At 51.6% G+C, this 25,865-nt stretch overlaps 9 protein-coding genes across 9 annotated transcripts; 4 read left to right on the top strand and 5 right to left on the bottom strand.

Annotated features, from left to right (window-relative positions):
- Positions 1 to 2,325: 2,325 nt before the first annotated feature.
- Positions 2,326 to 3,924, bottom strand: BD324DRAFT_575659 (putative delta-12 fatty acid desaturase; the record flags this gene model as incomplete). Its single annotated transcript, XM_022013138.1, has 6 exons — positions 2,326 to 2,448; positions 2,505 to 2,808; positions 2,864 to 3,029; positions 3,077 to 3,231; positions 3,279 to 3,397; positions 3,445 to 3,924. The coding sequence occupies 6 exons, from the start codon at positions 3,922 to 3,924 to the stop codon at positions 2,326 to 2,328; spliced, it is 1,347 nt and encodes a 448-aa protein (XP_021873897.1).
- Positions 3,925 to 4,957: 1,033 nt separating this feature from the next.
- Positions 4,958 to 5,595, top strand: BD324DRAFT_258163 (hypothetical protein). The gene is made up of 2 exons (XM_022012302.1): positions 4,958 to 5,369; positions 5,437 to 5,595. The coding sequence occupies exons 1-2, from the start codon at positions 5,058 to 5,060 to the stop codon at positions 5,512 to 5,514; spliced, it is 390 nt and encodes a 129-aa protein (XP_021873896.1). The 5' UTR covers positions 4,958 to 5,057; the 3' UTR covers positions 5,515 to 5,595.
- Positions 5,596 to 6,170: 575 nt separating this feature from the next.
- BD324DRAFT_258255 (hypothetical protein) lies at positions 6,171 to 6,971 on the bottom strand. The gene is made up of 2 exons (XM_022012303.1): positions 6,651 to 6,971; positions 6,171 to 6,592 (listed from the first exon to the last, which is right to left on the bottom strand). Exons 1-2 carry the CDS (start codon positions 6,824 to 6,826, stop codon positions 6,352 to 6,354), a joined length of 417 nt encoding a protein of 138 aa, XP_021873895.1. The 5' UTR covers positions 6,827 to 6,971; the 3' UTR covers positions 6,171 to 6,351.
- Positions 6,744 to 9,866, bottom strand: BD324DRAFT_258111 (hypothetical protein). The gene is made up of 15 exons (XM_022012301.1): positions 9,720 to 9,866; positions 9,565 to 9,666; positions 9,422 to 9,523; positions 9,200 to 9,382; positions 8,573 to 9,149; positions 8,330 to 8,532; positions 8,258 to 8,282; positions 8,139 to 8,219; positions 7,733 to 8,098; positions 7,524 to 7,694; positions 7,374 to 7,475; positions 7,169 to 7,327; positions 7,033 to 7,108; positions 6,898 to 6,983; positions 6,744 to 6,851 (listed from the first exon to the last, which is right to left on the bottom strand). The coding sequence occupies exons 1-15, from the start codon at positions 9,749 to 9,751 to the stop codon at positions 6,819 to 6,821; spliced, it is 2,298 nt and encodes a 765-aa protein (XP_021873894.1). The 5' UTR covers positions 9,752 to 9,866; the 3' UTR covers positions 6,744 to 6,818.
- Positions 9,867 to 9,929: 63 nt separating this feature from the next.
- On the bottom strand, positions 9,930 to 11,984 carry BD324DRAFT_258055 (general substrate transporter). Its single transcript, XM_022012300.1, has 4 exons — positions 11,617 to 11,984; positions 11,294 to 11,568; positions 11,163 to 11,240; positions 9,930 to 11,116 (listed from the first exon to the last, which is right to left on the bottom strand). The coding sequence occupies exons 1-4, from the start codon at positions 11,837 to 11,839 to the stop codon at positions 10,109 to 10,111; spliced, it is 1,584 nt and encodes a 527-aa protein (XP_021873893.1). The 5' UTR covers positions 11,840 to 11,984; the 3' UTR covers positions 9,930 to 10,108.
- Positions 11,985 to 12,836: 852 nt separating this feature from the next.
- Positions 12,837 to 18,186, top strand: BD324DRAFT_641098 (RecF/RecN/SMC; the record flags this gene model as incomplete). The annotated part of the gene is made up of 20 exons (XM_022017394.1): positions 12,837 to 12,839; positions 13,687 to 13,711; positions 13,769 to 13,811; positions 13,862 to 13,920; positions 13,971 to 14,096; positions 14,138 to 14,316; positions 14,360 to 14,477; positions 14,526 to 15,111; positions 15,164 to 15,481; positions 15,522 to 15,621; positions 15,662 to 15,798; positions 15,837 to 16,038; positions 16,077 to 16,658; positions 16,707 to 16,905; positions 16,956 to 17,203; positions 17,251 to 17,553; positions 17,604 to 17,687; positions 17,729 to 17,813; positions 17,859 to 17,951; positions 17,999 to 18,186. The coding sequence occupies 20 exons, from the start codon at positions 12,837 to 12,839 to the stop codon at positions 18,184 to 18,186; spliced, it is 3,678 nt and encodes a 1,225-aa protein (XP_021873892.1).
- A 95-nt stretch (positions 18,187 to 18,281) lies between these two features.
- Positions 18,282 to 19,438, bottom strand: BD324DRAFT_616286 (UreD urease accessory protein-domain-containing protein). Its single transcript, XM_022014819.1, has one exon. The coding sequence runs from the start codon at positions 19,383 to 19,385 to the stop codon at positions 18,333 to 18,335; it is 1,053 nt and encodes a 350-aa protein (XP_021873891.1). The 5' UTR covers positions 19,386 to 19,438; the 3' UTR covers positions 18,282 to 18,332.
- An 89-nt stretch (positions 19,439 to 19,527) lies between these two features.
- Positions 19,528 to 21,853, top strand: BD324DRAFT_616276 (ATP-NAD kinase-like domain-containing protein). Its single transcript, XM_022014818.1, has 10 exons — positions 19,528 to 19,703; positions 19,778 to 19,999; positions 20,058 to 20,186; positions 20,231 to 20,288; positions 20,339 to 20,451; positions 20,501 to 21,218; positions 21,267 to 21,360; positions 21,418 to 21,502; positions 21,543 to 21,599; positions 21,651 to 21,853. Exons 1-10 carry the CDS (start codon positions 19,595 to 19,597, stop codon positions 21,767 to 21,769), a joined length of 1,704 nt encoding a protein of 567 aa, XP_021873890.1. The 5' UTR covers positions 19,528 to 19,594; the 3' UTR covers positions 21,770 to 21,853.
- Positions 21,854 to 22,585: 732 nt separating this feature from the next.
- Positions 22,586 to 25,856, top strand: BD324DRAFT_616266 (OPT oligopeptide transporter protein-domain-containing protein). Its single transcript, XM_022014817.1, has 9 exons — positions 22,586 to 22,965; positions 23,022 to 23,376; positions 23,433 to 23,550; positions 23,599 to 23,750; positions 23,800 to 24,102; positions 24,154 to 24,268; positions 24,314 to 24,531; positions 24,597 to 24,896; positions 24,953 to 25,856. Exons 1-9 carry the CDS (start codon positions 22,897 to 22,899, stop codon positions 25,801 to 25,803), a joined length of 2,481 nt encoding a protein of 826 aa, XP_021873889.1. The 5' UTR covers positions 22,586 to 22,896; the 3' UTR covers positions 25,804 to 25,856.
- The last annotated feature ends 9 nt before the right edge of the window (positions 25,857 to 25,865 follow it).

The following is a 25,865-nucleotide window of genomic DNA, read 5'->3' as shown; positions in this document are numbered from 1 at the left end:
AAAGCGACGATCAACCATCTTGGGGACTCAATCCTGTCCTCTCTCATCCCTTTCTCCTCCTCATCGTATTGATATCTCACATCCAATTGGACAGCTAGCGAATCTCTTATCGAGATCACACTCGCTGAAACAGCGATAGTCGACGAGGACCAACCTTTTGATCCACCTTACGACCGACTTGATATCTCTCGCCAAAGGTCCAGACCCGCAAAGTCTCCGTGCGGACTGGAAAGTTGGATTTCGCCGCCAGCTCGCCGTCTCAAGTCGCTGAGGTCGATCTCATCCAATCCCGTCGGGGGGTGCTGCTCAGAACCTCTCGACATCGATACCAGTCTCGCAAGGACTATTACGAGTTCTTGACATCCTCGATATCAAACGATCTCGTCCCCGTCATCACCCGACGCGTGGGTCCAGACCCTTTTCCTTCAACTCGACCATCACTTGACCTCCTTTGTGATCCTCCGTGTTTTGGGGACGAGCAGCAGAGATATCTTGACTCCAACTGGTTGATACGGCCCAAAGAGTCTGGAATCCGATCCAGCTGTTGGCGTTTGATCAACCCTCTCTCTATAAATACATATCGGTGGATCATATTCTTTCTAGGATACTTTGCAATCGCATACCGCCATCCTATCTACCGTTGGTCATCTTAGAGAGCCAGCGCTGAACTGAACATCGCAAGATTCATATTCCAACCTATCGCCGCCGACGTCGCCGCTCTTCGACAGCTCTGACTGAGAGGTTGCTCAGTCAGAAACGTCGAAATCAAGCATATTTGCCCAAGACGACGTCCGTACAGTTGTCTTCCACTTCCTCCGCTCCGTCTGCCTCTTTCTCCTCTTCTTCCACACCTTCTCCACCACTGTCCAATCCTCAAACACCTCCCACCCCCACCATGTGTCTCCACAGTACTCGAGATCCGGCGCCTCAGAACCCAAACCTGGTACATAAATTCCACCCTCATCCCCACAATCATCCGACACACCCTGAAGACGCTATCAAGCGTGTCTACGCTTACGCTTACCATACACCACTATCATGGCAGGAGGAAAAGCCATGTGTGTGCGATGCGCCAAAGTGCAAATGTACAGTCAAGACAAACACAGGAGGACAATGTACTTTGGTGAGTAGGCAATAGCGTCGAGGGAATACGCCATCCGGCCGGACTCACCTGAGCTGACCTCTCCACCTTCAGTGCGCTCAAGGGTCTCACGATACATAGATCGCCACGTCTGTCATTGTGTCGTCAGCGTACAATGTGTCCCTATACATCCTGCCTTCGCATCCTGTATCCTACACCAATCGCAGCTGCGATACGCCCTCATCCCAACTTTCTCCTCCGACGACGGGTCCGACGACGAATCCGATGACGGGCGCTGCCGTCAGCGGCAGCTACCTCGGCTCCGAGTGCCCGATCAATATCGTTCGGGTCTGCTCAAGCTATAGACTTTCCGAGCGAGCCCGGTCGCGCGTAAGCGTAAGGGGAACTCAATGACGGTACAATCGCCATGATATACCAAACACGACCTGTATCATTTATACATTCACAAAAAAGCTTTCTGGCATGATACCGAAAGACATCCCTACACTCTGGTTGTAGATCATCAACTTAATGGACGCGAAGCATCTCAGCTCAGATTCTCGCCAGGCCCTCAGATAGCCTCATTTCGTCTGCGATATTGTATCCCTGGAAAAGAAAGTCCACCTCTTCCATTCACGATAGGCGGGGGCTCATCGGATTGATACATATTTTTTTGTTGTACATGAGTAAGAACGGAAGATTAAGAGCATGGATGCATGCATGCATGCATGCATGCCTTGCCTTGGCAGCACACAGCGGCGTTACCAGCACGCAGCGACTATGGGAAGGCAACTGTGTCGCAGGAAATCATTCTTCTTCTTCTTCTTCTTCTTCTTCTACATATCGTTGAGTCCCAGTTCAGACTCGTCAAGGGCTTCAGACATCGCAGCGCCACAAGTAAAGAACCGAAATCTCCTCAGGCGATCCGGGGTACAGCTTGAGCCCCCCGACCCCCGGAGCTTTCTTTCGCACCTCGATGCATATCTCTACGGGTAGTGGGAGAACGGAAAGAGTGTCATGTCGGAAAAAAAAGAAAAGCAAAACGAGCGGGATGGGTATGACATAAAAAGAGAGGACGGTCAGGGTCGCATATGACATACCCTGCGCAATGAGTAAGGAAGGAATGGAAGATCGGTAGGTAGGAGAGAAAAGTCAAGAATCATTCCAGTCGCTCAGACTCCTTCCGCCGACGTTTGCGCGGCCCCGTCTATCAGTCATGGTAAACGCATGGCCGTGAATCTAATTTATCTAGTCTCTCCCATGTCGACACCAGAGTCGGAGAATTGGTTCTCCTCCTCAACGGCAACACGGGCAGCTACACCAGAAGCGTTCTTGAAGAAAAGAACATCTCCCTCGTCTTCGACGAACTAAGCAAAGAAAAAGTGAGCCACAACGATCAATGGTGTCTAGCAATGCTACCCACCTGGCAATCCCTTGAGCTTTTCCAGAATGAGACCAAAAAGTTCTCCTCTGACTTGTAGTAGTGAACACCAAGGAACTCCTTCAAAGCCTGAGTGGCCTCCCAGGCGTTGTAGTGAGGAATTTTGGAGCAAATGTGGTGGCAGACATGAGTCTCCGCGATTCCATGGAGGATGTAGGGTCCGACGAATCCGAAGAAGTTCCGGTCAATGGTAGCAAGAGCTCCCCGGGCAAAAGTCCATTTCTCGGGAGAGTAATGGGGTAGTTGAGCATCTGTGTGCTGCAAGAAGGTGATCGCAACGAGCCAGCTGGGTAAAGGTTGTGAGACAAAAATCTAACATCTGTGTACGGATCAGAACTTACTTGTTGACCCAAAGGTAAGGGATACCGTAAATGGCGACGACCTCCAGAACACTGCGCTGGAACGCCCAGTATCCAAGGGCACCCAGCATAAGGATGCAACCGAGATCAGACATCAAGACCTGAGAGTATTGGCTGGGCTTGAAGATGATAGAAGATGGGGTGAAGTCTGCGGCGCAAAGTGAGCTTAATCTCAGCAAGATGCGGACAACTCACGGTTGGTTCCAGCGGGGTAGTGCTCCTGTCCAGTCGCATTCATGAAGAGGTACAATGGCCATCCGAGAGTCTGTCTGAGAATCATCTTGATGATCAGAACGAGGGGAGAGTCATCGAGAGCCTCCCGGAACTCGGCTTGACGGGATTCAGAAACGCTGCGACTGTTAGACAGGTACAGGGGAGAACGGAAAATTCAACTAACCTCAGGCCCCGGACCTCGCCTTCCTCGGCAAGCTCTGGGAGACCGAGCTGCTTTCGGGTCTTGGGAACAAAGACCTCATCTCGGGTCATGTGGCCAGTAGCGGCATGGTGACGGGCATGCTGGAGAGGATGAGCAGTGAAACGCCGTGGATCTGGACAGGACGCACCGAGATTCTCCACGAGTGGAAAGGGACCAAAAGAGCCGAGTGAAGGACCCAACCGACAACAAAGTTGATGTTTCGAGACGAGGAGAATCCTTGATGACCACACTCGTGAGCGATGACCCAGATACCGGTTCCGAAAAATCCAGTAACGACAGTGTAGGCAATGTACAATGCTGCACGCGCGGCGTGGAAGGCGACGTTGGAGAGGTTGAATCGTCCGAGGAAGGAGTCAATGTGGTAGGCACCATAGACCAGGGCGGCGATCGCGATCGCGTCCTGAACAATGTACAAGGAGGATCTGATAGCAGATCGCTTGAAGCAGTGGGCTGGGATGGCATCCAACAATTGCTTGACGGTGAAGTTGGGGACGATGAATTTCTGGCCTTCAGACAGCTCCTTCTCCTCAGTCTCTTTGAGGATTCGAGCCTTTTCGACCTGACCCTGGGAAGGGGAAGCACCTCGTTGACGGAGGGTTGAGGACATGGTGGGATAGTGGGCTGTTGGGGAGGGTCAGCCAGATGAAGAGATGAGGTACAAGCTGGTTGGAATGCAACAGGGGGGAGCAGATCGAATGTAATGGAAGGATGAGTGGACTTGGTTGCGATCCTCTTGGCGCTAAGGAAATCAAGAGGAAACTCCAAGACAAGGAAGCACGGATCGTGAATTGGTGGAGCGACAAAGCTGGGTAGAAAACAAGTGGTCAAGATCTCAAGACCGGTCACCTCTTCTGGGCCGGCCCTGAACGATACAGCAGCTCGGCTTTATAGACTTCCCGGGTGCGCATCGATGGGCGTACCACACGATGATCAGTCCCTGTTGGAACAAAGGGGCACCACTTGCGCCGACGACGAGATATTCTCTGATAAGGGAGGGAAGACACCAGTGACAAAGGAAGGAAGAGACAAGTGACAAAGGAGCAACTCACACAACAGGGTTTTGTGTGTAGAGAGTGACGAGAAAGGTTGATGATCACTCCAGTGACTTACGCTCCTACTCCAGGGAAGAGATCAACCCAACAAGGCGGCGAGAATCACCCAGTGATCGACGGAGCACGGGGGAAATGTAGCTTAGGGACGCGTCCAAATAAGGAGGGTCGTCCGGTACCTAAGCGATGATCTAGCGTCGGATTGTAGGTATGACTTGGGGGATCGAGAGTGGATGGAGTGAGGATAATCAAGGAGAGAAAGAGGAAGAGAGGGATGATACTTGGAAAGATAGATATGTAAAGAGTCGTTGAGCAGCAAGCAGCCAGCCAGGTGTGATCTTCCACCAACTTTTTTTTCTTTTCTCTTCTTCCCAAAAAACGTGGCATCTAATAAACCCTTAAAACCCCCCGCGCCCCCAAAAAATTCTTTCAATTTCCAACCACAAATAACCGGCGGCATTAGGAAGGAGGGGGGGGCTAAATTCCATTAGGAAATGCTGAAAGGCCCCTGTGGCAGCATTAGAAAATACCCTCCTATTAGACCCCCTCTCCCCGGTTAGATAAACCCTCTCCGTTCCACGGTGAGGCACACACTACCGAGGTTTGGAAATTAAGCCAAAAATCACTATCACGCATTTTTGGGCGGCCATACGTTAACCATAGCACACACTCATACATACAGCTGTCGGCCATGCCAGCGACGCAAGTAGGGGGATCATCCTCATCATTATCGTCCTCCTCCAGATTCCAGAATGAACCCAATGCTACTGTCCCACCTGCCGTCGCTGCGGCTACCTCCTCTACCCTCCCTGCGAAATTGGCAAAGAACAAGCGTCTGCCAGCGACCATGATCACACCTCAAGGTCAGGTCGTACCGTCCTCCAAGAAACACGCTGGGAACGTATCGAAGAAGAAGAAGCGGAGAGTGGAAGAGGGTAAAGAAAAGGCGTTGGAGAGGAGTGGCAAGTTGGAGGAGAAGGTAAAGATTAGAGAAGAGAAGAGGGTGAGTCGAGGGCTTTTCGGAGGAGAGAAGAACAGAGAGAGAGAGAGAGAGACAGAGACGCTTTCAGACACAACTGACAGCTGACCGCAGGCGAAACGAGAGAGAGCGAAGAAAGCTTGGGAGTGAAGTACGATCCTTTTTGTAGCATATCACGATGATTTGACGACCTTTGCACGAATATCACACTATTTGCCCATCCCGCGAAACGACCATGCGTCACCCAGCAAGTGGTACTGTCCTTTCACAAGCTAATGGGTCATCACCTCGTTATCCCTGACTATATGACCTGGAACAACAACGAATCAGATGGGTCGTCAGCAGAAGAGGCGATTAATCGAATGTTGTCTCACGTGTCCTTTCATGCTTGATTCGATCATCCTCATCTCACCCTTGAAGTGGAGGCCTCAAACTATGGTTCACGGGGAAATGGTCGACCATTCAGACCACTTCGCCTCAATATGTGGCTGGTCTCCAGTAATGAGACTGCCAGTCTATCCCATCTCTTCTTTTGACCGTATGTCCTAATCGCCCATTTCGACTCTGGCACGGGGTAAGGCAAATCAGCATCACGTTGATCACATTCCCTATAAAGAGCTGAGTATCTCACTTCCTAAATCCTGTAATTACCTCGTACATCAATAATTATCTCATACATCACCCCACCTTACACGTCACGCAGATATCATCACAGCGGTCATGTCGCAGAGCGAAAACTTGTGGCTCAAATTTGAGTACTTGACCAGAGGTGACGGAAGCTTGAGCGGAGTGGAAGCTGCCCCCGATCAGGACTCGCGTGCCGCTCCATTCGCGACTGAGATCAGTCTGGAGCTCTCAGGCCGGCCTCAAACGTCGGAACAAGATGGGATCAGCACGGCTCTGAAGACAAGCGTGCATAATGTCTCAACGCGGATGCGAACTCCTTTTGCAGCCACCTTTCGCCCCAAAGAGTCATTTTATACGAAGGTCGATGGTACACAGGGCATCAGGCAATCCTACTTCGTCGATGCATCCGACTGCACGAGCCAGGACACGAGGACTGGAGCGTAGGAGCCTGTGCATTGACAAGCGAGTCGAGAACGAAGAGCGGTCGTTTAGATTGTCTTACAGTCAGACATTTCCTTCGAACACGGTGGGATCTTGGAGGAGAGCAATGTTGGGGCGTCGAGATCGAGGTAGTGATGTGATGAGCGATGCAGCTTTGATATCGGAAAGAGACACAGAGGCTGTGCACTTTCTCATCGGAACCGACCGGAAACGGCGGGAACCAGACAATCAGCTTACGCGGAAACCCGTGTTGTAGGGGTTGCCGTCCGGAGACACGATAGCGCATGATGATTATGTGCATCCAGACGTGTCGTGACGTCGATGGGGCCACAAGGAAATGCCACGAGCCTAGGCATAAGTATCGCCCGACAGCGAAGAAGGACGGTCTGGGCTTTCCTCAAGAGACTAATCATTATTCTGCGCTCGGATATTTTGGTCCTGAACAGGCGTCAGAGCTGCATGTTGATGGATGGATCGTACTGACCCAGGGGACATCATTATTAGCATAAGGTCGAGGTGGCCGGACATGAGGAGCAATGGCATCGGCGGCTTTCTGCGTATCCGTTCGAGCTGTGAAGTACAGTCAGCTGGGGCCGCTCAGGTTGTCTTTGCAACATACGAAGAGGGAAGACGATGCCGAGTTCGTAATTCGCAATCGTCAAACTTGGAGGATTCTTCTTGAGATTTGGTCGGCCCTTTCAGAGTTATTGAAACGTCAGTCCTTGTCCTGTTCGACCCAAGCAGAATGGACTGACCCAAGCGGCCGGTGAAAAGTTGTGACTGCCTACATAGACCCACCCGCCGACGTCTGCAGATTCGTTTTCCATCTCACTGGCTTTGCGCTTGGAACTGCTCGGCGATGCCTTTACAAAGCCCAAGTTGTCCTGCCTGGGCTCAAATACCCCAATGAGGACCTTTGTGGCGGGTCAGCGGCACTGCATAGATAGACATTTGGCCCACCTTGGCATGCATGAGAACTCCACCCCGCTTCGAATTGGCATCGTGGAATAGGGGTCTCGTCAAAGAGTTCATTCCTTTGCCACAGAACATCGTGCCCCCACCCTAGTTTCAAGTCAGGCTCGTTCTTGGCGGAGGAAGCGGCTGGCTCACATCTCGACCTAAGATGCTGGCATCGACTGTGGCGAGCGATGGGAAGAGGATTTTGATCGGAGGCCAGGCAATGGCTTTGGGACGATTCAACAAACTGCTCGTTGTCTTGCCTCGACAGTACTGATAGAACAGGTCCAACCAGTCTAGCGTGTATGCACCCAGGGATGATCCCTGTAGGTCAGATGATGATAGACAGACTCCTAGTTCACCTGGAATTCCACCTTGACATCCTCATTCTTCTGTGGCACCCAGCCCTGCTGATGCAATATCTTGCCTAGGCGGCATAGTCCGAAGTCGTCCACCTGGCTACCAGTGTACGTCCCCGGGACAGACATGAGAAGCTGGACTCGAACTTTACTCCAGTCCCATTTGTTTAGACACTCGAATCCATCGGCAGGATCCAGGGGTATATCTGATCCCCTTTCGTGATTCGCGATGAGATGACGAACGGCTTTGTGCACCTTAAGATGTGTGAAAAGCCAGCAAAATCGCGCGGCAAAGTCGTTCATCTTCACAGAGGCTGAAGAAGTCTCTCTGGGTTCTTTGATCGGCAGGATATCTTGAATGAAGATGGTCTGAAAAAGGGTAAGCCGTTCCCTCCTGTTGAGAACGCACATTCTCAATCCATTCCCAGTCGTAGTGCACCAAGTTCCCCGTGGATATGACTACACGGAGTCGACCTGTCTTGTAGAATATCTGACACGATGAGTATGATCGCAGACCGTGTAGCTCACCCAAAAGAATTTCATGTGCGCGGAGCTGACACATTCCGTCAGCCCGCCATACCAATGGTCCGATGCACTCACCCAAGACCACCGACCATGAGAGGGTAGCAGGCCACTCCGCCTGTTTCTTCCGCCCGAACCTTGCCATTCCAAGCCGGGTGGTTTTCCTGGGGATGAGGTCTGATAACCACTCGCGGCACCTCGTCCGCCGGAGGAAGGAATGTTTCGATCCATGCGTCGTCTACCACATAACTCGACATGATGATCAAGGAGATCTGGGAGGTCTCATCATAGATTTAGCTTAGACTTATCTCGATCACTCACATCGCCCATTACTTGCTTCGGGCTGAATGTCTTTTGCTTTGACGGTTGACCAATGGTGAGAGCAGAATGCCTCATCTCGCCATTCGGGTAGTACTCGCCCGCGGCGTCTCGGGGCAGTGAACCGGCTGATTGTAGAGGGTGATGCGGATCGGCAGATTGTGTATTAGAATAAGCAGCGGTCGGAGTTGAACTCGACGATGCACTCGATGAATTGCTCAGGTCAGCGAACGTGCGAAGATTGGAAGAAACGTGAACTTTGGGCGGCGCTGTGGACCGGGATGATGATGCTTGAGGTTGAGTCTGAGCTTCTCTCGCAGCTTGTCGGGCGAGACGTTCCTTCTCCATCTGAGCGCGGTCCCCAAGGACGCCATTTGCCTGGAGCCGAGGCGCTGGCGACCTAGGGTGAACAAGACGAGCAGGCGACCCACTCGCCGTTCTTGGTTCAGTGGTCGACGAAGGGATGCTCGAGTCCGTGGGCGAAGCATCGGCCAATCTTGCTCGTTCCTCAGAGGTACCTGCCTCGGCTGAAGCGTCTCTCATACCCGGGGTGACGGGTTGAAGGGATGCCGCCATTGCCCTAGGACCAGCTTCAACTCGACGATAGTAGTCTGCGGCTGAGAAGCTCACTCTGCCAACATCCTTCGTTCCTCTTCTGGCGTCTCATCCCTTTTAGCTCTCTTCGCTGATCTCTCCTCTTCAGTGCTCATCGCCAGTACTCGCTGAATATCCTCGTCATCGCTATCTTCGGTCAAGTCGATGGGAGCATTCTGACGAGATGGACCTTGATCCTGAACCGACATGGCGATAGCTCTACCGAGTCAGCAGGTCGCTGTCTCAATATCGAATCACCTAGCGAGCTCTTCATCTTCCTCCTCCTCCTTTCGTCTGTGTGTACCTTCGGGCCTGTTCATACCTGCTGGTGGAGCAGTCTTCCAAGTCGCCCATGCAGCTCTGAGCCGTCAGCGGTTGGTAACATGGCAGGCACACTGTACCTTCTCAGATCGGCGATGTCGACATCTTCACTGCTATCATGACCGAAATGCTCGTCAAAATACCTGTCAAATGTCTTGTCCCGACCTCTGGCAGGGACAGAGCTGAACGAATCAGCAGTAGTATACAGTGCCGGATACGCCGACAGCCTACTCACGAGCCAATACCGTTGCTGCGGCTGGCGTCCATGGTCAATGATCTGAGACGGCTGTGAGAGCTCAACACATGTCGCGAGGAGCAGTTCAAAACTCTCAAGCTGAACGATCGCCTCAGGAATGTTGAGACCACCTCTGTAGAGCGAGACATCCAAAGAGCAAATTCATCTGCAGACCGCGCCGCGCCGTGATTTCGGGAAATCTGACATCGGGCGGGGGTATGTACATCTTACGCCTAGGCTTTATCAACAGCCAATGCTGCCTAGAGTATGGTTACTAGAGCAAAGAAAAGGCGACACAGGCATCCTCATGGATCTATCTGATGGGTTTCTACAAACTTTTGGTCTCCGCCTGCCCTTAGCTAGAATAGGTATAAGCGTCTTGGACCCGGTCATACCATCTTGGCAGTGCCACCTTCGATGTGCGCCACTACCGGCTTATCTTCAATCTCCTCCAGGTGTCCCGTCTTTGCCTCTGGGATCAATTCCATCAATCCTGCCGCCGTATTCTCAGGCTTCCAGGAGACACTTTGTCTGGCACCAATCTTGAGCATGAACAGCAAGTCGATCTCTTCCAACGATCTACCCTTGAGCTCTGGTAGACCAAAGTAGACGAAAGCAGCTACGAACAGGTTGATGGGGAGGAAGACGAATCCGACTTTAGGTCCGAGATTGGCGGCATCCGCTCGGAACATGTATGGCGTAGCATAAGAGACGCCAACACCTATCGAGACATTGGTGATCTGAGCGACTAGTTGTGTTTTGGCTCGGACTGTCTGTTCGGGCAATTCGGCAAGAATGGCGTGGATGGTAGATGCGTACCCTGTATGGAAAGATGTGTTGAAGAGCAAGACGCAGGCGACGATGAAGTTTGTACCTGCTTGCGTGACTTTGGGCTTCTGAAGACCTGTCGAGGCCATTGCTAGGAGGAAGGCAGATTGAGCTAAAGCACTGGTGATGATTAAAGGTCGACGTCCGAATTTATCCATGTAGACCATCACAACGACACAACCAAGGAAGCCAATGACAGATCCAATGAGATTGAAATCGTAAGCGCTGATGGAGTGTAGGGTCGAGATGAATATGGGTCCATAGGATGATGTAAAACTGTTTCCAGAAGCCGAGCTCGCAGGTGCGATGATGGAACACAATAACGTTCGACGAAGATTCGTCCCTCGAATCAAGTCTCGCCATTTGCCACCTGCCCCTTCGACTTCCAGAGCCAACTTGATCGTCATGAGCTCTTCGCCGATCACATGATCAGAATTATCGACTCGGAGTCGTTTCAGAGCCTCTCGAGCTTGGTCGTCTTTGCCTTTCATCAAGAGGTATCTGGGCGATTCTACCAGCCAGTAAGTAGCGATGCAGCAGATTATCGGCATGGGGAACCAGAGAGCGAACTACATTTGATCAGCCGAGCTGAAGACCATCAACAGGTCCACTCACAGGGATCTGCCATGAGGCATTGCTCTGAATCGTCGCTGTGCCTACCAAAACCCCAGACATGACGAGCGCAGCGAAAGTCTGGAGACGACAACTCAGTGATGATCTTTGGCGCCAATCCATTGTCACCTCACAAATGACACGTAGAACGCTCCGACTGCAATACCTCTGATCTGCTCCGGGACCAGCTCCGCACAATAAGTACTATTGATCAATTGACCTGCGCCGTAATACATGTAATTGATCAAACGAGCGGCCATGAGGTGGGCACGATTTTTCGCGGTGACCATCAGGACGGCGCCCATTATTGCCCAAGCGCACATGAGAAAGTTGGACCATCTCCGACCGACGATGTTCATGAGTAGTCCGGCGCAGAGGACTCCAAGGGCCTGAGTGGCAGCTGGAATGGCTAAGAGGTGTCAGTACCCTTGTTGGGGTATCATTGGAGGGGACTGACCATTCAAGAGGGCAAGGTAATTGGTAGGCAGCTGGCACTTCCCTGCGGCGTCACATACTCCAAATTGTCGCGCAAAGTACGGCATAGCCTGAGTTGTACCGATTGCGTTGGTCTCGAATGCTTGATTGCATGATGAGATACCGAGAATGATGGTGCAGAACGCCAAATATGGATTGAAGTTGCTGGCGATGGTACGCAGATAACCTCGACGGACTGTGGGCATGATGGCTTGAGATCAGGTGGGATGAGATTCTAGACTGCGGGGCATGGCGGGGTATCCAGTCGCGATATATGTACATCTTGATGGGATTCGGTACATTACCGGGGCGGTATAATGTTGCCCCATGTAATGAAAACCTTAATAGACTCGGAGATTGTCTTGGTCAAGGCTATTTTGGGGCGGCCCGTGAGTGTGCCGGGTCCTCTCCGGCGGATCGCGTTTACTCGGACCGTAGCCTCGCTCTATTGGATAGTCCGATAGATGTCACGGCACCTTGAGACGGGAAGGTGTGGATGCTTGTATCAAACAATATGTCGACAAATGCGCCACGAGAATGGATCGAGGAGGAGACTGGTTATCGAATTGTCAGATTGTCCAAAGTTGAGGGATCCTCATCCCTTTACTTCAATGTCAATGGGTATACACCTCAGGGTGACTATCTGGTCATATCAAAGCCTACTGGCTTGTCAAAAGTCGCCATTCATGAGGATGCCCTAGATCTGACAGAAGTTGTGAGGATCGACGAGCCTTTCAACTTTCTCTTCGTCGGGCGGTCGACTCGGACCGCCTATTACCAGGTCGCGAGAGGATGCGGACAAAACATTATGGCGGTCGACATTGATAGTGGCAACTCTCGGCACATAGCCAAGATCTCCAGCGGAGAAGTACAAAGCATAAACGCCGACGAGACGCTCCTGGGGTGCGTGGAAACGGATCCAGAGACAGTATCGGACGCCCATCGACCTTTCATGTCGCGAGATCCTCGGTTCGATCAAGCTGACTACCAAGCTGTCCATTCTGACGGTCGACCAATGACGTACCACGAGGCGAAAGGCTACCATATGACCAGGCGATTCGAGGCAAAGATCCCCATGACCTTGTTCGTTGTGGACACTCGTACTGGAGAACGAAGGGACGTCTACAAGTCCACTGATTGGCTGAATCATTTACTCTTCTCTCCGACTGATCCGGCTCTCCTCATGTTCTGCCACGAGGGTCCATGGCATCGACTTGACCGGCTATGGACGATCCGAGTTGACCAGCTTCTCGGCGAAGCTCTACCGACGTGTATACATCGACGAAACATGAATATGGAGATTGCAGGACACGAATGGTGGTCTGCAGATGGAAGAACCATATGGTACGATCTTCAGACGCCTAAAGGTCAAGACTTTTTCGTCGCTGGGTACGAGGTATCCACTGGTAAGAGGACATGGTATCATCTAGAGCGGAATGAGTGGTCTGTGCATTTTCACAGTTCCGCCGACGATTCATTGTTCGCAGGTGATGGAGGTGCGGAGAACATGGTGGCAAGGTCCAAGAATGGGAGATGGCTATATCTCTTCAGACCGAAAGATGACTTCAACGACCAGGATGGCGTCACCGTACAGGATGCGAGCCTCATCCATGCCGGCTGGCTCGACAGTGAGAAGCTGGTCGATATGCGGCATCAGGATTACCGACTAGAGCCAAATGTCAACTTCTCGCCGGATGGGAGATACCTCGTCTTTAGGGCCAATATACATGGAGGTGTTCATACATATGCTGTAGATCTCAATTCCAAGAGATAGTTGTAGGTAGACAGGTGCCACGTGCAATAAACTATTTTGTTTCCGTTGTCTCACGCGTTTTCTCGGAAAACCGAACATTATTTCTCCTTGCCAAAAGTCGCGTCGAGGTCCACTCAACCGATCCTATTATATTCTGTGATTCCAAACGTCTTGCTCCGACTGCTGCTGTGAGACGGTGGTATACAGCTTCATGCAGAGGGAGGTCAAGCCAGGATGGTGAGTAGAACATGCTTGTTGGGCTTCTTCTAGAATGCTTTAACATGTTTACCTTGAACGCAGTACATCAAAAGCATAACGATTCAAGGTGAGCGATTCGGCCAACAAGCAATCAAGCCAGCAACCTCAGCTGATTTGCGATCAGGCTTCAAGTCGTACCGGGACAACACTGCTGTCGAACCGTTCTCGTAAGCTGGGCAGCGTATGATGTATCTCGACCCCGCTGACCTCCCTTCAGACCCCGACACAATGTAGTCATGGGCAGGAATGGTAGTGGTAAATCCAACTTTTTCTCAGGTGAGCTTTGTCGTTTTGGTTAAAGTATCGAGACACTGACATGCTCGAAGCCATTCGATTCGTCCTCTCCGATCAGTATACTATGCTCAGTAGAGAAGAACGGCAAAGATTGCTCTTTGAACAACGAACCAGCACACACACGACCCTTTCTGCCTACGTCGAAATCGTCTTTGACAGTGAGCGCAAGGCTCGCTATCCGTTTCTCACTCGCTCGCAGATTCCGATGGCAGATTCCCGAATGCGTCCTCAGAGCTGTATCTCAGACGTACAATTGGACTGAAGAAGGATGAATATTCTCTCGACAAGAAGAGTGCTAGTCGAGCCGAGGTGATGAACTTGTTGGAAAGTGCGGGATTCTCCAAATCGAATCCTTATTACATCGTGCCACAGGGAAAGGTTAGCTATTGCTCCGCCATACAATTCCGCTCACCGTCTACAGATTGCTGGACTCACCAACATGTCTGAAGCTCAGAGGTTACAGCTGCTGAAGGATGTCGCGGGAACACAGGTGTACGAGCAGAAGAGGGAAGAGTCGGTCAAAATCATGGACGACACCGGTGAGTTTGGAGACGGGTATTGCTATTCGTCCTGTCTGACCAATTCAGATGACAAGCGCGAGAAGATCATCGAGCTCTTGTCTTACATCGAGAAGCGACTGGCGGAGCTTGAAGAGGAAAAATCTGAACTACAGGAGTATCAGACAAGCGATAAGGATCGGCGATGTCTGGAGTACGCTCTGTATCAGAGAGAGCTGGAAGAGGTGACCGAAAATCTTGAGCGAATAGAGGAGGAACGACAGAGCGATGTTCTGAACAGCAAGCAAACTCGTAAGGAGTTCAATCAGAGAGAGGCTATTGTCCAGGTGGGTCTCATCTCACTTGTCCGATCGCTGATCACCGTTCAGCAACACGAGGAGGCATTAACGGCGGCAAAACACTCCCTTTCAGCCGTCTCACTCGCCCTGCGCCAGTACGAGTCTGAAATGGCGGATCTCGTCCGAGCCAAAACAGAGATCGAATGCGTCCTGAACGATTACGCCCAAGCTAATGAAGGCGGGGAACAACGCCGGAAAGACATTGCGGAAGAGCTGGAACAACTTGAAGACAGGATCGAAAGTGCTTCCGAGCGACTGGAGGCATTGCTGTCGGATCTCGAGGAGAGGCAGGTAGAAGAGCGCGAGGCTAAAGACGCGTGAGTCGGGATATCTTTCCTCTGGTGCCTTCACACTGACACTCGGCATCAGATTGGACAAAACGTCTTCACAACTTCAGGTGCTGTACGCCAAACAAGGCAGATCCCGACAATTCACCACTCAAGCGGCTCGAGACAAGTTTTTGACGGACGAAATCAAAGCGCTCAAGGGCCACGAGAAAGCACAGCAGAAGCGAGTGTCGGACCTCGAGAAAGACGTCGCGGAGGCAAAGGATGGCCTGCGAGATCTGCTCGCTCGGGCCGAGGAGCAACGTAGGACGGACGGCGAGAATCGGGAGTCTATGGCAAAGATGGGCGAGGAGTCCACTCAGCTCAAGGCCAAATTGGATGAAATGCAAGAGCAGCGAAAGTCAGTCAGCTGTTGTTCGGCGGCATTAACTCCTTCACAGGGACCTATGGCGAGAGGATGCCAAGCTGGGCCAGACGGTGACCAATGCGAGAGAGCAGATGCAGTCTCACGAGCGGACACTGAACGGCATGATGGACAAGGTGAGTCGGGTTCAACGCGTCAGAGTATTGACTGGCTAAGGACACGGCTTTGGGTCTACGCGCTGTCTCTCACATTGCCCAGAGACTTGGTCTGACTGGAGTCTACGGGCCTCTGTATGATCTCTTTGAAGTCTCGGACAAGTACAAAACTGCAGTCGAAGTCACTGGCGGCACGAGGTAGGTGAGACTCGATGACGAGGCTGATGCGATTCCAGCTTGTTCCACGTCGTTGTAGATAATGACGACACGGTGTCAAAACTTCTCGAAGTAATGAACAAGGAGAAAGCTGGACGAGTAACATTCATGCCTCTGAACCGACTCAAGAGCCACAACATCACTTATCCAAAGGCCAACGACGCCATACCGATGATCAGTAAACTCAAGTTTGATCGAGCATATGTCATGGCATTCGAACAGGTGAGCATGCGTCGTTCGTGGTCGCTGATTTAAACCAGGTCTTTGGTCGGACAATCATCTGTGACGACCTTCCGACCGCGGCTCAATACACTCGAAGCCATGGGCTGAATGCTGTCACTGTGGAAGGTGATCGGGCGGATCGCAAGGGTTCCCTGACCGGAGGATACCACGATGTCCGTCGATCACGTCTGGACGCAGTCAAGAACCTCAAGAAATGGCGCGAGGTGTACGAGACTGATTCGACGCGCCTCGCCGAAGTCAAGGAGGGCATTGCGAAACTCGAGCAACAAGTCTCGACCACCATGGGAAAAATCCAGGTCATCGAGGCACGACGTCAGCAGATGCATGATGGACGGAGCATGGTCTCTGCTCAGGCGCAGTGGATATCGAGACAGGAAGAGCAGGCTCGTGGTCGAGTTTCCCGCTTGGAAGGAGTGTTGAGCAGCGCGGAGAGCGAGCTGAGAGATGCGGCGGCAAAGAGATTATCTTACGAGGAAGAGATCAAGACACCGATGCGTCAAAATCTGACTGCAGACGAACAGAAGACACTGGATCGTTTGACAAAGGAAGCAGACGCTCAGAAGACCGCATTGATAAGGGCCACAGAAGCCAGACAAAAGGTGAGCATGGCCTTGACAGACCCTTTTGCGGATGCTCATAGCTTTCAGGTCGACACCGAGAGGAGCGGCCTCGAGATTGAGCTCACAGAAAATCTTCGTCGACGTCGAGACGATCTCAGAGGCTCCCTAGATGATCTTGAGGGTGATGCTGGAGCGGGTGTACTCCAAGCTGGAGAAGTCGATTTGAAAAAGAGCGAACTCAAGGGTCTCGTCAGGTCAATCCAGAAAATCTCGGAGCAGGTTCAAGGTGAGTCAAATCTTGTTTGTCGTTGAGGTCGGCCTGAATGATTGTTGCAGAATCCGAGAAGGAGGGGGAGGATCTGCAGGCCGAAATTGCCAAAGTCACTGCAGATTTAGAAGAAGTGCAGAACCAGCAGATGGAGAGCACGAGGGCGATAATGCGGATCCAGAAAAACGCGGATCGATACCTCGTCAAACGCCAGACGCTCGTGAATCGAAAGGAGGAGTGCTCAAATTACATTCGTGATCTGGGTGTGCTCCCTGACGAGGCTTTTACCAAATATACCGAGACGGATTCGAACAAGGTGGGTCTTGTCTCTGAGAAGGTCGCTTGTCGCTCACTAGCATTCAGATCGTCAAGCTCCTACACAAATGCAATGACAAGTTGAAAAAGTTTGCACATGTCAACAAGAAGGCTTTTGAGCAATACAACAATTTCACGAAGCAACGGGATGATCTTCTGAAACGTCGACAGAAGCTGGACGCCTCGGCAGATTCCATCCAGGAGCTTATCGAGACTCTGGACCAGCGTAAAGATGAAGCCATCGAGCGAACATTCAAGCAAGTCTCGCAATACTTTGAGGAAGTATTTGAGACGCTGGTACCGGCTGGGAGAGGACAACTGATCATGCAAAAGCGTCTCGGCGGGGCTCAGGTGAGTCAGCTCCGAATCGAAGAGATGAAGAGGCTCTCAACGACCTGCAGGATGAAGAGACCCAAGACTCTATGGACACCGGGGCAGCTCGAGAGAAGACAGAGATTGACAACTACACTGGCGTCTCGATCAAGGTGAGCTCAGCCTTTGGTGACTGGTTCTGACATTGCCGCAGGTGTCTTTCAATTCCAAGGAAGATGAGGGTCAACGTATTCAGCAGCTGTCTGGTGGTCAAAAGACACTGGTGGCTCTAGCAACGCGTGAGTCTCGGGATATTGACCCAATGTGATTCTGACACCTTACAGTCTTCGCCATCCAAAAATGCGATCCAGCGCCATTCTACCTCTTTGATGAGATTGATGCGGCCCTCGACGCCCAGTATCGTACAGCTGTAGCCAGTAAGCCGGTCTTGGGTTTGATTTCGACAGCGCTGACTCCTAGCCAGACATGATCCACACGTTGTCTGAGAACGCTCAATTCATTACGACCACTTTCCGGGCTGAAATGCTCGCACACGCTGACAAATTCTACGGCGTATACTCGGACAAGCAGAAGGTGTCGACAATCCACACGATTGACCAAGAAGTGGCATACCAATTTGTGGAGAGCTCAGCGACTGTGGGCAACTTGTAGCATAGACGGTTCTAGCGAAGCAGAGGGACTGGGGCTGATAGGAATGAGTCGGATAGATACGTCAGTGGGGGGTTGTAATATCTGGGACATCATATGATCGCTGTTCATTATGCACTACATGGCTGTATACGATTGACTCTATTTATCTATATGATACGCGTCCACAGGCCTTCTCCGACGAGATCTCTGATACCGCCAGCCTGGAAAGCCTCCTTCAACCATCGCCTGACGTCTTCGACTTCTTTTCCGGCTATTCTCAAGACCCCACCCTTGCCGTCTTGAATCGGACTGAAGCTCCAAAGAATGTCTACAGGTCTGCTCATCTTGAACTGCCGGGTCGCGTCGCACATAGCCACTAGATGTGCGATGAGAGGAGCGAAATGCGGTCCAAGGATTAGGACCGTGCCGTACACATGATATGGCGAAAGACGAGTCGCGATCGACGTGCCATTCATCGATCTATTAGCGTTATTCAACACCATCTTCTCCCTCATCAATATCTTGTCTCGGTGGGTGACTTCGTTGGTCGAGATGTATTCATCCATGGACCATATTTCGGACGACGGAGCTTGGTTCTGTTGCAGGCCATTCATCAATCCATTTGCATGACCGGAGCGTTGACCGCGACCGGAGTTGACCCAGTCTAAGACTAGGACCGAAGCTGTGTCGTCTGACGGGAGGACAAAGCGCTGGGATTGAGCATATTGTGATCCTGTAAATGGGGACACAGAATCCGGCAACAGCATCAAGAATGACCCAGATCGGAGGGTGATGTGAAGTCTTTGACGCGTCCTCCCTACATTTCGGCCGTCGGGCGTTGACCGTGACGAGCCTGTGGGATATCGCTCTCGGAGGGACGACGGCCTGATTCCAGGTCGATGCTTGAACACCTTTGTACTGCCTTGAGTGAGCATCACGAGGCCACCGTCCTTATCCACATTACCCCTCAACGAGACGGTATCACCAGCTACGAGTCCCCCTCCATAGGCAAGAGTGTAAAGCACGCCGATCGCCCGAGGCTGAGATGGCAAAGGCTTAGGCGAGAGTAGCTTGAGCGGGTATGAAGCAGATAGAGCTGAGAATTGAGCCTTTGTCGAGCTCGTCGAGAGATGGAAATACCCTGATCCAGGATTGGTCGTTATGTCCCGAGTGAGAGAGTCTGCTCCGTACTCCTTGCTCGCATCGGGCTCGTCAGACATGCTACATCGTTCAGCGATGGATGAGGGATGAAAGGAGTGATAACAGATGCTCATGCAATGCAGTGACCTGAAACTTCGGATGCCTCCACTTTTCGAGCCAAAGGTTGCCCCGGCCGCCATGACGATGTTTTGGCCTTTTGAACAAAGCTCGACCCAAACTTTGTGACCGAACAACCCCTTTCACGTCTGACTTTCGCGAGCAAGCAGAGATGTCGAGGCATCAAGACCTTCCAGTCATCCTGCACAACAACAGGCGTGGTCTTATCACGATCGAGGATGGAGTCTTTGAGGTCCTACAGCTTTCCTCTGATGGCAGACGTAAGTGCTCCTTGATGGAGTAGATGTCTGCACGTACATTGCTTCCTCAAGTCTGACGAGGCGAATCTCTCTAGCACCCAAGAAGCTGCTCTCTTCAGCTGTTCGCAACGTGCTCCGTGTCAAGCTTGCTCAGTCGGCTCAAGCTCAGGAACCCGGAAACCAACGTCTCGATATCCATGTCCTGATCGCCAAAGGACGTCATTTGAGACTCAGCAAGTTGCACGTCTTGGTAGAGCCAATCAACAGCGACGAAGCTCGAGTATGGGTAGAGTCTACAATGGCATCGGCTTATGGCGGTGAGTCGGACCCGGGTATACTCCCAAGCCCGGTAGTTGAAGGTGTCATTCCTCCCAGACGCCAAGCCACATCGACGGATACTCCTACTGGTAAATCCTGTTGGAGGCAAAGGCAAGGCTCGTTCGACAGTCAAGACGGTAGTCCTGCCCATACTTGAGGCTGCGGGCTGCAAAGTCGAGATGATAGGTGAGTCCGAGCTTGCCGAGCAACAGGGCTCATCTGAATGCAAGAGACCACTCATAGCAGGCACGCCGAGGAGATCACCAAGACCATGGAGTTGAAGTACGAGTCAGTTTTTCTGGCTGGTATATATACCAGGTCAAGCTGAATGCGTCCAGTGTCATCGCTATGGTCTCTGGAGATGGCCTGATTCATGAAGCTTTCAACGGCTTGGCAGCGAGATCTGACGCCAGAGCGGCTCTGCAAATACCCATTGCAGCCATCCCAGCTGGTGAGTAGAGGGATGGCTTACTTTGGCTCGCCTTCTGACGTGTCGTAAGGATCTGCAAATTCTCTGTTCCTCAATCTGTACGGCGTCAAGGACACATTTAATGTGGAGCTCGCCTGCCTCACTGCTATAAAGGGGCAGCCACTACCTATTGATCTCATCTCAGTTCTGTTCCTTCCTTCCATGAAACTTCGCTGGGCATTCTTCTCCATATCAATCGGGCTCTTTGTCGACCTGGATATTGGGACGGAGAGTCTAAGATGGATGGGAGATACCCGATTCTTGCTTGGCTTCATCAAAGGGGCCATCATCAATCGTGCTCATAAAGTACGCCTGAGGGTCAAAATTGAAGAGGACGACAAGATTTCTATGGCTCGAAAAGTCCGAGAGAGACTGGCAGAGGTGACAGAAAAGGTGCAACTCGGAGGTGGTAAAGACCCTCTAGGGCGGAGTCGTTCAAAGGTGAATAAGCACGCTAGAGACAAGCCGAGAGATTCGGCCTCGAACGGCAGAGCGGATTCAAATGTCAACTCGCCCGAAGCGACCTTGGAACAAGAAAGGGCTGGTCTGGAGAATGAGGTCGCTCATTTCAACTTGACGAGCAATGGCACTCAAACCCCGAAGGAGATGCCAAAAATCAAACCTCTGGAGCCCGATAATACGTGGCGAACTATAGAAAGCACTGGCGCCTCGCCGACCAAACCCCCCGCCGTGCCTACTCCAACCAAAACCAATGATTGGGTCGATGGTGATGGTGTTCTGTACGCTTCGTAAGTCACGAGATAAGGTCACGCATCGCATCCTGACCCTTCACCTAGCATTGGCAATCTGCCTTACATGGATCGTGATCTCATGATGTGGCCCACAGCATTACCTGGTAGTGGTCTTGCAGATATGGTTATACAGAACAATGTGAGGCTGTTTCGGAAGGGACTTGTGCCCCTTCTTTGGACTGACCTAGGTCCATAGTCTTCACGAGCGACACTCTTGAGCTCCATCAATGGCGCTGAGAAAGGCGATCACTACTTCATCGACTCGCAGCATTTCTACAAGAGTGAGCACATTATCCGGGGTCAATCTTGACTCCGACCCAGTTTCGGCCGTGACCTGCGAGAATCTCGATAGAAAGAACCAGCCCATATTTACGCTGGGTAAGAGATACTCGTCCTTCTGCGATTGGATCTGACATTGCTCTGTCACAGACGGCGAAGCTTATCCTTACGACACATTCCATGCTCAGATACATCCGCACTTGGGCAAGATATTGAGCCTGGACAATCATTTCTACATCACGGACTTTTTGAAGCGACATCACGGTTAGGCGTTAGGGTTACGCGTCTTCATGCAGTCGTGCAGTGTCAGCTTGGCATTGAAGCGACATTCAGCGATATGTTAGCATTGATTCATGCTGTCCAAACCTCCGATTTTGACGTTTGAATCGGGAACCGAAAATGCCGCCAACATTGCGGCTCGCCTATGTACTAACCTGATACAATTGGATAAGTGCAAAATCCGTGCACCAACGCCCTGAATCGTGGCTTCCGCCTAATGGAGACCTCATCGACGGCATATGAATCAGTGGTCCATGTTGATGTTGAGCAGGTTTCGGTCGTGTTGCATGCTGAAACCGCATGTGTTTTCGCCGGCGCGACTGCGTGCTGCGATTCGTCCGTTTCACTGCCAGAATGCGAGCCATTTTCCTGACTCAAAGAACACGCGAGTCATCTTGTTTACGTGAAACCTCAGCGGCAAGATGAGCCTATGTGGTCTGTACAACAGCCGCCCCTGCTTCGCTCCGACAATGCCAGATCAAGGGCTGCAAAATCTAATAATCATGATGAGGCAATGAAGGTTCAAAAAAAAACTCCCGAGCTCTGTTCTCCCGATATAGACATTTGCCAAGATGGTCGTAGGGGGATTCGACGTCTACGTCAATCGATAGATAAGCATCCTGAACTCCCGAGTGCGCAGAAGAAGCGGCGAGTTGAGCTAGATTGGAGGAAAATTTTCAGACTACACGAGGTTATACTTCCAATTTCAGACAAGTAGCATATGCAACCGAAATTTCTGAGTCACGAATCAGGAGCAAGAGTTCTGACACAAAGACAAGTGGAGTGCGGAGCGGAGGGTGGGCGAGCGAATCCCAGGTCCGGTCTCAGGTCAGTCATTTGTTATGTTCGCATCTCTACCTTGATTCTGTCCACCATGGAGCTTCAAGAAATTGACGGCGCAAAGGCAGCCAAATCACCTCTCTCGGTGGATGATGGTGACGACAAGAATGTTCGCGCTAATGGAGACCACAAGTATCCCAGTGATGACCACTCGCTGGAAGTATCCGCGGCAACGGTCACTGACAGTCTCAAGGCTGGCGAGGAGGCCAACGTCAAGAAGTCAGTCTTACAGCGTATGATCTTGTGCTCGAGCTGAGTCTCTGTCAGTGACCTGGAAATGACGGAGGGCGACGTGGCGGATATGGAAACGAAACTCAGCTGTATGGAATTGCCATACGCCTATGGGGTAAGTTTCAAGGCGACAAAGAATCAGACCTTGAATGGCTCTCAACGTCTTGTCAGATCGCCTCTGAGCTCTTCAAGATGCACAAGAACGACCAAAACTTCCCCCAAGAAGCCTTGAACATCTTAGAAGACTTTGTCACGAATTATGAGACCATCGTGGCAGATCCCGCTCCGCACACCAGACTCATCCGAGAAGCTAAAATGGAGTGCCTGCTTGCGACTGAGAATTCACCATACCTTGAGGTTCGGGCGAACACTGAGACGACAGACGACCCGATGTTGCCGTGCTTGACCTTCCGAGTCTGGATCATTGGCACTGTGTTCGCAGCTGCTGGGTCATTCATCGACACGCTTTTCGCCTTCCGTCAACCTCCGGTATACGTTGGAGTCAGTGTAGGACAGCTACTTGCATGTGAGTAGAGTGGCAGGGGGAAAGGTATCAGGAGAATACTGATGGACGTTGATCAGACCCCGCTGGAAAGTTTCTGGAAAAGATCACTCCCCAGGCTCAATTCCACTTATTCGGCTATAACTTCAGCCTGAACCCTGGTCCTTTCAGCCGCAAGGAGCACATGCTGATCACTCTGTGGGTCTGAGTCTTTTGTCTACTCGCTCCCAGCTGATGTGTCCCTAGAATGTGCAATGTCAGTATGACGTCGCCATACACCGTCGACATTGTCCCGGTGCAATATCTGCCACAATTCTTCAATCAGTCATTCGCCAAGTCAAGAGGATACCAGTTCCTCAACACCATCGGCACCAATTTTGTCGGGTACGGTATGGCTGGTGAGTGGCTCTTGAGACGTTGTCCTTGATGGTATCTGATGGCTCATAGGTCTGACTCGACGTTTCCTCGTCTGGCCGTCGTTTGCCATTTGGCCTGGCACTCTGAGTAATCTGGCGCTGATCAAGGCCTTCCACACCGAGAAGAACGAGCCTGTCAGAGGACCGTTCGGAGTCTGGAGGATATCACGAGAGCGGTTCTTCTTGATCGCCTTCGGGGCGATGGCGATTTACTTCTTCTTCCCCGGTTTCATATGGACCTCTTTATCAGCGTTCAGCTGGATCACTTGGATAGCCCCCAATAACATAAAATTGGATGCTATATGCGGATTCAACGGGGGAATGGGATTCAATCGTGAGCTCTGAAATCGGCTCGCAGTTCAGCGCAATGCCTGATCATGTCCAGCCTGGCCAACTTGGGACTACAATATTACCTATTCGGCGACTGGCTACGTGCCATTGGCGATTCCCTTGTTCACGGTGGGAAACCTTGCCATCTCCACCATCATTGGATGTCTCATGTAAGCCACAGCTATGGGCTTAGCAATACGGCTGATGGTCTACAGTGTCATTGCCATCTGGTTTCCGAACAAATGGAACACCGCTTACCTGCCAATCAATGCCCCTGACACCTTTGACAACACTGGGGGCTTATACAACGTGTCCAAGGTCTTAAACGACCATGCAAGTCTGGACCTCGCAGCTTACCAGGATTACTCTGAACCCTGGATGAGCGCTGGAACCATTGTTGCGTACATCTTTTACTTTGTGATGTACTCTGCCAGTGAGTTTCAAGCCTAAGCGTTGTGGCGCCACATTCCTCGCACGGATCGCTGAAAGAGTTTTAAGCCATCGTCTACATCTGCCTCTTTCATCGACACGAGCTTGGTCGCGCTTTCCAGGGCTTCTGGAGAGCCGTTCGGAAGCCCTTCCGTAAGGGCGCGGAGGAAGACGAGGCTCTCGACGAGGATATTCATTGTCGTTTGATGCGCCAAAACTACGTCGACGTCCCTGAATGGGTATACGCCATCGTTCTTCTGGTCTTTGCCGCCATCGGTATGATTGGAGTAGGTATCTATCCTACCCAGACATCCCCTGTCGTACTCGTGTTTGGTATCGTCGTCACTCTGATCACTCTGATTCCAGTCGGTGAGTCGCCGCGATCATCATGGCATAATATGACATTCTGACGCCGGACGAAACAGGTGTCATCCAAGCTGTCACTGGCATTCCTGTTCCCACAAATGTGATCGCCGAGTTTGTTGGCGGTGCCTTTGTCTCCGGCAACGCGAACGCCCTCATGTACTACAAAACGTACGGATATATCTCCTGCTACCAAGCGATGGCCTTCAGCAACGATCTGAAACTGGCCCACTACTCAAAACTGCCACCGTGGCACACTTTCACCGGTCAGATGTGGGCCACCATGGTGTACTCCATCGTCAGCGCTAGCATCTTCAACTTTGCCATGTCATTCAGAGACGTGTGCACCAAGGATGCAGCCTTCAACTTCACCTGCCCTGGACAAGAGCAGTACTTCACAGCCGCAGTCTTCTGGGGTACTCTCTCGCCCAAGAGACTGTTCGGAAAGGGGAAACGATACAACCTGATGCTGCTTGGTTTCCCTGCTGGTGTTATTCTCGTTCTTGTCTATTGGGCACTCCGGAAGAAGTATCCGCGATGGGCTTTGCTTCGACAAGTCCACCCGGTCATCTTTTGTCAAGGACCAATCTACTATTTGGCGCCTTATAACGTCTCTTACATGTTGCCTTTCCTCTACGTCACGCTCTTCTCGTTCAAATATATCCGACCAAGGTATACAGAATTCTGGGCCAAGTACAATTATGTTCTTGCCTCGGCTTTCCCCACGGGTATTGCAGTCAGCGCAGTCATCATCTTCTTTGCCCTTGAAATTCCCAAGGGAGGTCTTTCGATCGACTGGTGGGGAAACACTGTCAACAATGCAGGTTGCGAAGGAGAATACGGTTGTTTGTTGCTCAAGGTACCGGAGTCCGGTTACTTTGGCGCAACTCCAGGAACCAACTCATTCACCTAGGTACAGCACAGCTGTCCGATTCTGCCACCAATGTATGCATTGATGTGCGAAAGATGAGATTT

This window comes from Kockovaella imperatae (assembly GCF_002102565.1).
Source record: "Kockovaella imperatae strain NRRL Y-17943 chromosome Unknown BD324scaffold_2, whole genome shotgun sequence".
Lineage (NCBI taxonomy): Eukaryota > Fungi > Basidiomycota > Tremellomycetes > Tremellales > Cuniculitremaceae > Kockovaella > Kockovaella imperatae.
Note: the sequence above shows the minus strand (reverse complement) of the source record. Positions and strands in the feature narration are given on the sequence as shown.

Excerpts from the sequence above, each read along its gene's own strand:
- BD324DRAFT_616276 (XM_022014818.1), top strand. The coding sequence starts at position 19,595 with ATGTCGAGGCATCAAGACCTTCCAGTCATCCTGCACAACAACAGGCGT. Across the intron at positions 21,219-21,266 it reads GATGGTGTTCTGTACGCTTC|CATTGGCAATCTGCCTTACA; the intron begins GTAAGTCACGAG and ends CCCTTCACCTAG. Across the intron at positions 21,503-21,542 it reads CTCGCAGCATTTCTACAAGA|TTTCGGCCGTGACCTGCGAG; the intron begins GTGAGCACATTA and ends ACTCCGACCCAG.
- BD324DRAFT_258163 (XM_022012302.1), top strand. The coding sequence starts at position 5,058 with ATGCCAGCGACGCAAGTAGGGGGATCATCCTCATCATTATCGTCCTCC. Across the intron at positions 5,370-5,436 it reads AGATTAGAGAAGAGAAGAGG|ACACAACTGACAGCTGACCG; the intron begins GTGAGTCGAGGG and ends AGACGCTTTCAG.
- BD324DRAFT_258111 (XM_022012301.1), bottom strand. The coding sequence starts at position 9,751 with ATGGACGCCAGCCGCAGCAACGGTATTGGCTC. Across the intron at positions 7,476-7,523 it reads CCAGCATCTTAGGTCGAGAT|GGTGGGGGCACGATGTTCTG; the intron begins GTGAGCCAGCCG and ends ACTTGAAACTAG. Across the intron at positions 7,109-7,168 it reads ACTTTTCACCGGCCGCTTGG|GGCCGACCAAATCTCAAGAA; the intron begins GTCAGTCCATTC and ends TAACTCTGAAAG.
- BD324DRAFT_258255 (XM_022012303.1), bottom strand. The coding sequence starts at position 6,826 with ATGATTAGTCTCTTGAGGAAAGCCCAGACCGTCCTTCTTCGCTGTCGG. Across the intron at positions 6,593-6,650 it reads CCTACAACACGGGTTTCCGC|CCTCTGTGTCTCTTTCCGAT; the intron begins GTAAGCTGATTG and ends GAAAGTGCACAG.
- BD324DRAFT_616266 (XM_022014817.1), top strand. The coding sequence starts at position 22,897 with ATGACGGAGGGCGACGTGGCGGATATGGAAACGAAACTCAGCTGTATG. Across the intron at positions 23,551-23,598 it reads GAGCACATGCTGATCACTCT|AATGTGCAATGTCAGTATGA; the intron begins GTGGGTCTGAGT and ends ATGTGTCCCTAG. Across the intron at positions 23,751-23,799 it reads TGTCGGGTACGGTATGGCTG|GTCTGACTCGACGTTTCCTC; the intron begins GTGAGTGGCTCT and ends GATGGCTCATAG.
- BD324DRAFT_258055 (XM_022012300.1), bottom strand. The coding sequence starts at position 11,839 with ATGCCCACAGTCCGTCGAGGTTATCTGCGTACCATCGCCAGCAACTTC. Across the intron at positions 11,569-11,616 it reads TTACCTTGCCCTCTTGAATG|CCATTCCAGCTGCCACTCAG; the intron begins GTCAGTCCCCTC and ends GACACCTCTTAG. Across the intron at positions 11,241-11,293 it reads GAGCGTTCTACGTGTCATTT|ACTTTCGCTGCGCTCGTCAT; the intron begins GTGAGGTGACAA and ends TGTCGTCTCCAG.
- BD324DRAFT_616286 (XM_022014819.1), bottom strand. The coding sequence starts at position 19,385 with ATGTCTGACGAGCCCGATGCGAGCAAGGAGTACGGAGCAGACTCTCTC.